Source organism: Cricetulus griseus, chromosome 2, assembly GCF_003668045.3.
Source record: "Cricetulus griseus strain 17A/GY chromosome 2, alternate assembly CriGri-PICRH-1.0, whole genome shotgun sequence".
NCBI lineage: Eukaryota > Metazoa > Chordata > Mammalia > Rodentia > Cricetidae > Cricetulus > Cricetulus griseus.
In genome coordinates this window covers 49,660,733-49,673,774 of record NC_048595.1, presented here as the reverse complement: position 1 = coordinate 49,673,774, position 13,042 = coordinate 49,660,733, and the positions used below count along the sequence as shown (strand labels likewise).

The window sequence follows — 13,042 nt, the reverse complement described above, 5'->3', positions numbered from 1 at the left end:
GGGATGGCTCACCCACACCTTCACCAACAGTGTTAGCTCTGTTGTGTTACCCCAGTGAGGTGCAGGCCCTGCCCTCCCAAGTGTTGTCAATATGTATCTTTTATCAGATGTATCTTTTGTTAAGTGTTTCCTCCCAGTTAGTGGCTTATACTTTTATTCTTCTAGCAATATCATCCACAGAGTATAATTTGTTGAGAAATTGTTTTCTTCCTTAGAACATGTTTTGTATGCTGAAATAGCTATACTTGATTGTCAACTTGACACACTTGGGAGAAAGGAACCTCAGTTGAGGAATTGCTTTTATCATACTGGCCTATGGGCATGTCTGTGGGACATTTTCTTGGCTGCTAATTGATGGAGGAGGGCCCAACACACCTCGGGTAGTGCCACTCCTGGGCAGGTAGTCCTGGATTCTATAAGGAAGCTAGTTAAGCAGAAGCAGAAGCAAGGAGAAAGCCAAGAAACAGCAGTTCCTGACTCTAGGTTCCTTCCTTGAATTCCTGCCCTGGCTTCCCTTTATGATGGAGTGTCACCTATAACCTGAAATAAACCCTTTCCTCCCTAATTTGCTTTTGGTCATGGAGTCTATAACAGTAACAGGGAAATAAGCTAGGACACATTTTTGTTGCTGTTATCATCTGTTGAGGCATGGTCTCTTGTAACCCAGGGTGGTCTTGAACCCCTAATTCTTTTGCCTCTATCTTCCAAATTCAAGGATTATGGGCATGCTTCACCACACTGGCTTGGTTTATATGCTTTTAAAATTGTATCTAAAAACTTTGTCACCAAACACAAGTCTGTCTAGCTTTTCTCCTGTTGTTTTGTAGAAATTTTGTTTTGTGTTGTGCAGATTCATCTGTGGCTCATTTGAAGTTACTCTCTGTGAAAGGTTTAAGGTCTATGCCTAGATTTATTTATTGTTGGATATGGATATCCAGATGTTCAGTATGTTGTTGTAAGACTTCTTTACTCATTGTGTTGCCTTCCCCCTTTGCTACTGATCAGTAGTATGGATATATTCTGTTGCATTGACCTATTTTCCAATTCTCTCACTAATGCCACTCTTGATTACCATAGCTTTATGTAAATCTTTGAGTCAGAGGTTAATATTAAAATCTTCTTTCTTTTGGTAGTGTAAGGGCTAAATCCAGGGCTGGGTCTGCTAGAGAATTGCTTTACCATTGAACTTTATACCCAGCCCTTTAATAAATTTTAAAAATTAATAAGGATTAAGAATTTTTAAGTTTTAAAGGTCATTAAGTTATTGCTGGTCCACATAGTATAGTATTAAAGACACATTTTTCTTTAATACTTTCTTTGAATTACATATCAAATATTAATTTTTATCTTACTTTACTAAATAGTAGTACATTACAATCATTACTCTCCCTGCTATAATTTGCATATTTTCCTTGAAAAAACTATGAATCTGTTTTACTTATAAAACATTTTAAAATATTAGTCAATTAGGTGTGTATTTTGTTTTTCTCATAGTAATGCATAGGAAAAAGATGCTGTCTCATTTCCCTTGAGTATAATACAGATGGGAGTTGGGAAGTAAAATATTTTTTATTGTAGGTAGTTGTCAAAATGTAAATCCATTAACAGTATTTATTATCTGTAGATTCATTTCAGGACAATCATAATATAACGTTAGGGTGGACAGATAGCTATTAGACACACATACATATATAAATATGTATATACATATATACATATGTTCAGATCGTGGTAGTTTTTACTCACACATGATGTTGAATAGACATATTTAGACTTCCCTTGGGAAATGCAGGTTTTCCTTATCTAACAGTTTTTCAAAGACCTACCAACAATTTGTTAGAGAAACTATTTCTGTAGTAGTCTCCTTAAGCCTGACCTCATCATTTTTCCCTTTCTAAAACTCTAATAGTCTGGGGTACATTATATAAAGTTCATTCAGGTTCTGGTGGGCCTAAGGGGAATTATGAAACATGTTAATTAGTTTTAAATATCAATATAAACTCTTAATGAGTGGTCAGGTTGGAATTTACCCAGAAAAATTACAGTTCCTCTAACTTGGGAATATATTTGCACTAGTTAGTTACAACTTGCCAATATCTGGGGAAAAAATCATATCCTAAGATGGTTCCTGTGTTGAATTGTGGAAATTAGAAAAGGAAGCAGGTTTTGGGATTCTTATTTCCCATGTTATTGCTGACAATTGAACATTTATAATCAATAGTATAGATGTTTTATTAAATTCATGGACTTTTAAATAATATGGAATAAATGGTGTTTGTTTTTACAGAAAACTTTGACACAAAGAAGAATGAGCTAACAAAACAGGGATTTATGGACTTGCATCTGATGGAAGCCAATGATCGAGAAGGAGACCCTCTTGACCTGTGGGTGACTCTACACTCAATGGGCTACAATAAGGCTCTGCAGCTGACAGAGGTAAAGCACTCTTATGTTGACAATGGCTCTATTTTAATGGTATTTGACCCTGAACACTCTCCTGACATATGGCTTTTAAATCCAGGCACTCAAATCCTTGATTTTCAGTAGTGTAAGATGAACCCTAGGCACATGGGTATGTTTCTAGTATTTTACTGAAGCTTGTGTTCTTTACTGAAAAAAAATAGTTATTGTTTACTACATCTAATTTATCAGAGATAAAAATGTTTGAACTTTTTGATGTGCAGAGGGACATTTAGTAATTAAAATGTATATGTTGTAACAAGATCCAAGAATGGAGTCATGTGAGGAGAATTCCAAGTGTTTGTGAGGAAACTCCAAAAAACCAAGACATAGTTTTGTGACCTCAGTTTCTTCAAAAACAGTGAATTATTCTTGGAATGTGTTTTCATGCCTCTCCCAAGTGTAGCAAATAAGAATGAGCTTACTTCAGATTATTCATTATATCTGGCTATTATTTATAGGCCTTTATGGAAAAACATGTTTTTGCCATGTTCGTTTGTCCTTGTGATTGAACACCTTACTCAGGTGATTTTTCTTACCCCTCAAAGTATAAACTGCCTAAGGTGCTGAATGACGTTAGCTATTGCATGAGACCTTAGTCCGCCTCATTTTTAGGTCCTGCTTTCCCAAGTTCATGCCACCTACTTATTTTAAATTGGAGATGTCTGTTTGAATTGCCAAAATCTTATTTATAAATAGGGAAACAACTTCTTAAGAGAAAGAGGATTCTCTGAAAATAAGAAGGGTGTGTCTGTAGAGAGTTTGGAATGCTAATCTTTTTATAGGTGGTGCTTCTTGGGTTAATGTTTGTAAGACACTGGAAACAGTGACTGGCTGATCCAAAGCACTCTGTATGTGATATACTGGTCACCATCATAATGCCTGTTAACACAAAAGGTACAAAGTTAAATAATACTCTAAGTCCAGAGAAGGAGGAAAACGAGACCTTCTTAAATGCCGTGTCATGTTTAAAATACAGGATGTAAGCCTTTCAGCTCAAGTCACATGTCAACTACTAAGATATTTGGTTATACTCTTAAAGTCTTAGTCATTTTCTCATACATCAGTCAACTTCTTAAATTATTTTATGTGTTCAAATGTTTTGATTGCATGTATGTTTGTGTACTATGTGCATGCCTTGTGTCCACAGAGGTCAGAAGAGGTGTCAGATTCCTTGGCACTAGAGACACAATGGTTGTGAGCTGCCATGTGGGTGCTGAGAAATGAATCCAGGTCTTCTGGAAGAGAAGCCAGTGCTCTTAACTGCTGGTTGCCTCTCCATCCCCTACTTCACTCAGCTTCAAAGGGCAGTACTGCTACCAACAGATTTAAAATTTAAATACATTAAGACTCTGACTAAATTCCTAGTCTTGATATTCGGTTTTCTCAGAAGTGTGCTTTCTGAGTTTTCCATTTTTTTGTTGCCATTTTTAGTAATTGAATTTCAAGAGTTACTGTAATTTAAATATTTCTCTTTAACCTAATATTTTGCAGATTTTACATTTTAACCATGGTTGTAAAATCTACTTTTGGTCTATAAACAGTACTGATTCTGCTATACATTTTTATGTAATAGAAACTATTTAAAAGCAGTAAAGTAAGTTGAAAGCATTTAAAACCATCTATTACTATAACTTACCTTTGAAACCATAGGTAAAAAAGACTTATGAGATAAATTTTTATTTGACTTAAATTTTATTTATAGTATTGAATAGATAACATATTCCCATTATTTGAAATTTTAACAGAAGGGGGATGAGGATGGCATTCTTCCTAAGTACACAAAGCCTGGAGTACAATTCTCAATACCACATGAACTGGGCATGGTAACCTATGTCAGTTCAAGGTTATCTTCAACTGCATAGCAAGTTTGAGGCTAGCCTGAGCTACAGGAGCAAAAAAACAAAACAAAAATAATGTAATTTAACAGGAAAAATTTGCATCCAGCACAAAGTGTTAAAGGATGGTGTGCTAGTTTGCTTTCTATTGCTGGGACAAAAACCATAATGAAAAGCAACTTGGGGAGGAAAGGGCTTATTTCGCTTTACAACTCTAGGTCATGAAGGGAAGTCAGGGCAGCAACTGAAGCAGAGGCCGTGGAGGAGTGCCTTCCACTGCCTTGCTCCCATGGCATGCTCAGCCTGATCCCTTATAGAACCCAGGGCCACCTGACAAGGGTTGGCACCACCTACTATTGACTGGACCCTTCCATATCAATCATTAATCAAGAAAATGTCCCACAGACTTGCCCACAGGCCAATCTGATGGACATATTTTCTCATTTGACTTTTCCTCTTTTGAGATAAACCTAGGGCTTGTGTCAAGGTGACAAAAACCTCATGAGCACAGACGACACTACCACTGTAACTAAAATAAGAAAGACAAATAGTGATTTGTTGCTCACAAGAGAGATGAGTGCTGGACAGGCACAGTTGTTCCATATAGATCTTCATGCTACCTGTATTTCTCTTTTGGGAGGCATAATGTTAAGGAGTTACCTAAATATCAAACCATAAATGATTGACAGTCTTTAGAGAAACATGTATGTGGGAAATTCTTAATTGGGTTGATTGGTTGGCACTCAGTGATGTTCCTGTTTGTGGGAATAATGTTTCTCATTGTCTGACCTTGAAAGATGAGCACTGGTTGCTCTACAAAATTGATTTGCAGTGGGTATGGCTTTTTCCTTTCTCTCTCTTTAAATGCTGGGGTTGAACACAGGATCTCATGTGTATCAGGCAAATAAATGCTCTACCACTGAGGTAAATTCCCAGCCCATTTTCTTTTTCAAATGAATTGAACAAGTTTAAGATCAGTAATGACACATGCCATTAACCATCTGATAACAGAATAGTCAGTTTTTCTAAAGTTTATGAGACTTTTAAAAATTGTTTCCTCTTTGACTTACATTCGGTTGAAGTTTTACCCAATGAATGGATACTCTTAAAGAAGCTTTTATCTGTGGAGATTTGATTTCAGTTAATGTACTGATTATGATTTTATCCTGTTTTTATCTGCAAACACTATTAAATCATCTGTTGGAAAAGTGGCCACCGGGAATCATTTTTTAAACTCTGGACGAGAGGTTTTAAGGTCTCCAAGACTGCATGGCATGGTTGTGTATGTCTGAAACCTTAGCACCTGAGAAGCTGATGCAGGAGGTGTTAAGTTTGAAGCCAGCCTGGGCTGCATAGCAAACTGAGAACATCCTGAAATACATTGCAAGACATCATCTCAAAAGACAAAAGGCAAAATAGCAGCCACCCTAACAACCTCTATAAAACAAAGACACTGTTACAAGAAGTGACTCAAAAAACGCTCTGCAACCATATCTCCCACATTTTCCAGATGTAGCCAAGTAAATAAGTCCTGATGATGTTCTGACTTTGTGCCTTGCAGCCTTTAGTATGTCTTTTAATTGATAGAAATACCTTAACCTGTAATGTTAATTCAGGTTCAGCCAAAAGTGTGAGCTTTGATGCAGGCTCTGCCTAGGTTTGTCAAAAGACAATCCAAGGCTTGTTTAATTCACTTGTTTGGATTAAAGACTCTAAACTGGTTTGTTGTACCCTTGGGTCTTAGCCTACTTTAGTTATTTATGTCAACCAACATGGGAGAACTTTTTTTTCAAGTTTTTATTTTTATTTGTGTGTGTCTGTGTGCAAATATGTACATGTACATGCAGGGCCTACAGAGGTCAGAGGCATTAGATTCCATAGATCTGGAGTTACAAGTGGTTGCAAGCTGCCTAACAGGATTGCTTGGATTGAAATTTTGGTTTCTCTGGAAGAACAAGTGCTTTAACCACCAAGCCATTTCTCCTGGCCCAAACAAACAAGTTTTTAATGAACAGTTGGAGTGGTAGAACTTCTAAAAATGGGATCACTGTCTTTACCAGATGTTTGTTTAAAATAGTTTATAGTTGACTTCCTTAAGTTCCTGCCATCCCCTGCCTAGGACAGGGTTATCCCTTCCTTTGTCTAGCTTGTGTCTCAGTATCAGGCTTGATGGCAAGCACTTCTACCTACTGAGCCATCTTGCTGGCCAAATGATTTGATAAGCATTTATAGTAAGTTTGTTTATTTAAAATTCTACTAGAAGGCTAAACCAAGATTTTGTTTGCTTTGCCATCTAGGCATGCCCATTTATCATCAATATCTATGCAGAAAAATGCAAGCCAAAAATTAAAGCTGTCCATATGGAGGCATGCAGTGGGCAACTTGAGAGGGCCATTTGCAAGTCTGTCCTTGATAGAAGTGATGCTAAAGTCATGGATGGTTATGAAAATATAATTGTACATACTTGCAATTATGACACCTGGATAACATCAATCATTGAAAATAAGGTATTATGAAGTGGTTTTCCTTGTTTTGGTATAAAGTTTTCTAATAATGTTATCTTCCTTTTCACATTGTGCTAAATATTTTACTTATATTTATAATAGACAGTTATTCTTTTTAGTATTTATAAACCAAACTTGGCATGACACTTTTATATTATTTATAATGACTCAAGACCATTGTTTTTATTTTAACATATGAAAATTAAAATTTGGAATCAGTGATATGTCAGTATAATCTGCATACAAAATAAAAATACAATTTTTGTTTATATAAAGTATTATATTCTCAGAATCCTTGTTTGGTTTGTTATATAACAGGACCTCCCAGAAAGTATGAAGTGTGCTGTCTGCTGTAGTTGTTTTTTTTAATCTTTTGGAGTCCACCACCTAGCTCCCAAGTAAATACACAGACATTTATTCTTACTTACGAGTGTCCAGCTTTAGCTTAGTTTGTTTCTAGCCACCTTTTCTAACTTAAAATATCCCATTTCTCTTTAACTATGTTTTGCCTCTGGCCTTTTTACCTTTATTTATTTATTTATTTATTTATTTATTTGTTTATTTTGGGTTTTTCGAGACAGGGTTTCTCTGTGTAGCTTTGGAGCCTATCCTGGCACTCGCTGTGGAGATCAGGCTGTCCTCGAACTCACAGAGATCTTCCTGGCTCTGCCTCCCAAGTACTGGGATTAAAGGTGTGCGCCACCAACGCCCAGCCCCTTTATTCTGTATATCTTTCTTTCCTTCTCACTCAGTGGCTGGCTGTTTGGCTGGGTGGCTGGTTCCTGGTGTCCTCTTCTACTTCTCCTCCTCATTTTTTTCTCGAGCCTAGATTTCTCCTCCTATTTATTCTCTCTGCCTGGCAGAGCCACCTATTTCTCTCTCCTGCCTAGCTATTGGCTGTTTAGCTCTTGATTAGACCAATCAGGTGTTTTGGGCAGGCAAAGTAAAAGCACAGTTTTACAGGGTTAAACAAATGCAACATAAAAGAATGCAACACATCTTTGCAACATTAAACACATAATCTGCAGAATAAATGCATGTAACACATATTAAACTAATATTCTACAACACTCTGCTTTCAAGTTTATGAGCTACTTAGAAAGACAAAATTAATACTCTCAGAGAGACCAGAGGATAAACATTAAGTCATGTAGTCTGTTTGCATGTGCAGTAGTTTCATTATACTTGTGTTTCTTGTAATGGTTTAGACCATTGAACTTGGGGACAATGTGTGATGGGGGAAGGGCTGTAAAGTAGGATTTTAGCTTTTGATACACTGAGGACAACCTTCAGAAGCAAGGCAAACAGTAGAAGAAACAAAGGGAAGGGATAGTATGAATTACTAGAAAGGTCAAAAACAATGATAGAGTGGATTCAGAACTTTCTAGGACCTAAAACTGCCTGACATGCAGTTAATATTAAATAAACACATGCTTATTGAGCCAGTGAATAAGAGAGGGACCCAATTAAATGGATGTTTCAGGCATATTAGTTGGAAGGTAGGATTTGAGTGAATGGATGATAGAAAAATAGAGATGAAAGAAAAGAAAGACATATTGCTTTAATAAGCCAAGGATGAGCTAACTTGCTGTTACAATCCACAGTGGTCTGGGAATAAAGAATGAAGGAAAAATTCAAAACCCATTTGAAAGAAAAGCTTATGTCACTGGTGCTCATTTAGAAAAGAATAAATGAGGAAACAAATAGCACTAAGCAGAAAGAAGCAGCTGGTTTGTATTAATTTGTAGTGGACTGAATTCTATAAACAGATTTTCAGGTCTTATTCTGAGGTTTATATCTTTATTTTTCAAAACTAAAGACTTATAATTTTCTACAGTCGGATGACAAAGTGATTATTCATATCAACAATGAACTAAGTAAAAACTGTGTCAACAACAGAGGACTCAACATCTTTGCAGTAGAAGTGGCACCAAGATCTACAATGGTAAATGTTACTCTAAAACCTTTTGTTGTCTCTCTTTGAAAAGAAATATTTACTATTAATGCAATGAATAAGCTTGTCTTGTGAAATGAAGTTGGAAGTTATTTAAGTGTGACATTCATAGTACTCAATGCCCTATTTCTTTTACAGGAGAGTTAGTGGGATTTTTGTTTGTTTGTTTTGGATTATTTTCTCATGGAATCCAGGCTGGCCTCAAACTCCCTATGTAGCCAAGGCTGAGTTATAAAGTCCCAACCTCCAGCCCTCCATCTCCCATGTGCTAGGATAACAAACCACCATGACTGTCAGGGGCTTTGCTTTTCATTCAGCCCTGAGTGACTATGGGATATTAATTTAACCTCTCTGTTCTAGTTTCTTTTAAAAATTGTTTTACACTGTGTGCATGGGTGTGCACAAAGTCAGAGGACACTTGTTAGAGTTGATTATCTCCTTCCACCATGTGTGTTCCTGGATCCAACTGGGGGTGGGATATGTTTATCAGCTGAGCCATCTCTCAAGCTCTGTTCCTGTTTAAGGGTAAAAATAAAATAGTATCACTAGATCAGTTAGATCCTTTACAGGATTAATGTAAAGATAAGATTAAGTAATATGTATGAAAGCACTTTTGAATATCATATGGAGAAATGCCAAATAATATGACTGTTACTTTAATAACCCCAAATATTCTTATCCATACTATTAAGATTGTCCAAGATTACCTGGGAGAAGAAACATCTCCAAGTTTTAGATAAGCAACTAAGTCAAGAGCAGTAAATAGCTGTATAATTTTGATTTTAGCAGACTCTGGATTTCTGATGAGGTCACAAATTGAAAGTCAAGAACGATTAGCAGACTTCTTCCCTTTTGGTATTTTGAGACTGGGTTTCATTGTGTAACCCAGGCTATCCTCAAACTTGGGATCCTCCAGCCTTAGCCTTCTGAGGTTACACCATTAGGTAGTGTGCTATCACACCTATCTTTTTTTTAACTTTAGTTCTCACCCTTTATTAATTATATACTTCATGCTGCCAAGACTAGTCCAGATCTTGTATGCTTAAGTGATCCTCCTGCTTAAGTCTCCCAAGTGCTTGTGTTCATGCACATTTATGACACCTGGTACATGCCACTGCCCTGCATTTTCTTTTTCTTCTCTTTTGAGACAAGAGGCCCTACCTGGCCTCCAACTTGTGTAGACCAGATTGCCCTTGAACTCACAGATATCTGGCTGGCTCTGTCTCTTGAATGCTTGGATTAAAGGTGTGCTCCACTACATCTAGCTTCACGGATACTTTTTATTATATTAGGCCTAGAAATGTCCTATTGAAAATTAGCAAATAACAATAATTTATCAAATAAAAATAAAAGCTTTCTATTTTTATATGCAGGTTTGTCAACATGTAATGCCCCTGAATGAACAACAAGAATGGATATATTATTGTGTCTATTCCCTTATATCTTAAATAATTCTACTTGGAACTATCAAACTAAGAAGTATTTTAGATCGAATCTGTTATTTATTAACTAAGTGCTGTTCCATGTAACTGGTATACTTAATAATCTGTTTCATTTCTATGCATTTATATTTTGTCCATGTTATATATTTTATTATTAAAATACAAATAGTGTTTTAAAAATGTGTGACTATTTTGTTAATTTAGTGGGAAATATAAGTACTTTTTTGTTTTTTAATAAATGAAAAGAAAATTATAGATAGCATTTTAAAAAGAATTTTCAGTGACTTCCAAACTATACACTTGTAAAAATCCTAAAAGACGATATAAATACAAAAATAGCCACTTGAGGATCTAACTATTAAAGAGACAAGATGGAATGGAAGAAACCTGTTTCTGTATTAGGAAATGAGATATCCACAGTTGTTGAACTTATAAAGCATTTGACAATGAACAAAATAATTTTATATTTCACTTCCTTTAATGAAACATCTGTCTGAAGAGTTCAAACGACAAGGTAATGACAATCTATTTTACAGATCTAAATCAATGATCCACACTCCAAATAACATTTAAACTATGTGCATGTGTATAGTAGGCAAAAAATAGCTTCTGCCAGATGGTTTTCATATTCCGAAAGCTGACACTGGCCAATTACTCTGCTATTGGTATTGACATGCAGTTTTGAATTGCTTGATGCCATTTTTTTATGCCACATATTATCTCCTTAACTGCAACATGGGCTAATGTAAACTGTTTCCAAGAACCCTCTGTGAAAAGTAAGCTACAGACACACTACTGAGAAATTTGCTGTCGGGACAAAATATTGTGCAATTGCCAACAGGTTTTGGATTCTCATTTCACCTCATTTTGAGTTACAGAAAATTTTATGTGGTTCTAAAAGCATATAACAAAATAGTACAGGGGTTTTATAATCAGATGACGGGTCTCATGAAGTATTATCTTGGGAACATGGAGACTCAAGAAGAAAAACCACTGAGCCCTGGAGCTGCACTCACCAGAGTGGGCACAACCTGGCTACACAAAACGCTGTGTCCACTCTACTGTAGCATTGGCAGCTGGGGCAGCGGCTCACTGTCTTAGCAGTCCCATCTCAGTGGAAGGCAACTTACTGTAAGTTAAACTTTCTTTTTCCTTCTAACTTTACCATTCTTCAGTTCTGATACTTTAAAACTAATGTGTTAGGTTTCAGCTACTACCACAAGAACTTCTTTTTTCGGGGTGGGGAGGGGTACAAGGCAGGGTTTCTTTTTTCATTTGGAGGCTGGCCTGGGACTAGCTCTTGTAGACCAGGCTGGTCTCAAGCTCACAGAAATCTGCCTGCCTCTGCCTTCCAAGTACTGCGGTTAAAGGTGTGCGCCACCAACGCCCGGCCCATAAGAACTTCTTAAATTACTATATTTAATCACTGCACTGATTTCCTTTTGGATCTTGATGTAGATGACTTTTTAAAATTTATTTACTTATTTATTTATTTATTATGTATACAGTGTTATGCCTGCAAGTATGCCTGCAGGTCAAAAGAGGACACCAGATCTCATTACAGATGGTTGTGAGCCACCATGTGGCTGGGAATCGAACTCAGGACCTCTGGAAGAACAGCGGGTGCTCTTAACCTTTGAGCCATCTCTCCAGCACTGATGACTTTTATTTTTTAAAGCTAATGGTCTTTTCATAGATCTATTATTGTGTAGATAAAATATGCAGCAGAAACTTAGTTGGTATAAACCAGGAAAATAGAACTGCCTATCTGATTTTGGCCACTAGGGGGTGAGTGCATAGAGGGGACTGGGAGAGTTTTCAGCATTGTTAAGCTTTCTGACTAACAAAGCTGCTTTGGTGAAGTATGTTGGACTTTAAGGCCGTGTGCATACCCATGCATATGAACTCTTTCTCAATGGAAAACGTGTAAAAACTGTTCCTTCTTTATAAAATGAAAAACTAAGTCTTCTCTTTAAAAAAAATACTGGCTTGCAGTTCTTTATGACTGTAATTAGGGTGTGTAATTTTGTCACTGCTAGCTTCATATAATGTAAAGTTTCTTTTTGTTTTTTGGGGGGTTTTTTTGGTTTTGTTTTCGAGACAGGGTTTCTCTGAGTAGCTTTGGAGCCTACCCTGGAACTTACTCTGGAGACCAGGCTGGCCTCGAACTCACAGAGATCCGCCTGCCTCTGCCTCCCAAGTGCTGGGATTAAAGGCGTGTGCCATCAATGCCCGGCGGATTTTTCTCTAACGAAAGACAAATTAAAATTTCTATCATTGTCATCCAGCCTGCCTAATTTCTAGGGGAAAAAAGGAACTACATCATGACTTGAGGAAAATAAAGTAAATGATTGGGTTCCTTTAAGGGAAATAAGATTCATGTGGAGAGACAATTTAAGGAGCAGGAAGTGACAATAGTTGTTGAGTGTAATGGAGCAAGCTTTGGCCTGCTTTGTTACATCTGTACTTACCTACTGCAGCTATTCTGTCTAAAGGAAATCAAGAACAGGTAGCCTTAATTCTTACAAGCTGCCTTTATTTGTAATCAAAGTCGCAGTGTATTTAAAAATAGGTCCTCTGGGAAGGGCTGCAGCTTGCTCAGTGTTTGCTCAGTGTGCATGGACCTGGATTTGATCTCCAGAACGTGGAAAAGACAGAGAAGGGAGGATTGTTTTCTTTACATATTTCTCAAAATAACAATATTAAAGATAACACCATAAAGGACCTAGACTATTTGTTCCTTTGAAAATTAGGCAATATTTCCCATTTCTTTTATCTATAATTCACAGATATCTAGTATTTTATACATCTTTATTTTCATTTATAATGAAGTACAAAATCCAC

The 13,042-nt window shown here is 36.6% G+C and overlaps 1 protein-coding gene across 8 annotated transcripts in view; it reads left to right on the top strand.

The window, feature by feature from the left end:
• The window catches only part of Efcab7 (EF-hand calcium binding domain 7), a 44,957-nt gene extending 34,579 nt beyond the window's left edge, over positions 1 to 10,378 (top strand). For 6 of the 8 annotated variants that reach the window (XM_035439782.1, XM_035439779.1, XM_035439783.1 and 3 more), the window contains 4 exons: positions 2,288 to 2,436; positions 6,596 to 6,805; positions 8,622 to 8,747; positions 10,130 to 10,378. In XM_035439782.1, the coding sequence (XP_035295673.1) occupies positions 2,288 to 2,436; positions 6,596 to 6,805; positions 8,622 to 8,747; positions 10,130 to 10,204 (560 nt within the window). In that variant the 3' untranslated portion in view covers positions 10,205 to 10,378. The remainder of the gene's footprint in view (positions 1 to 2,287; positions 2,437 to 6,595; positions 6,806 to 8,621; positions 8,748 to 10,129) is intronic. The other 2 variants (XM_027400490.2, XM_027400485.2) reach the window with 1 other exon arrangement.
• The last annotated feature ends 2,664 nt before the right edge of the window (positions 10,379 to 13,042 follow it).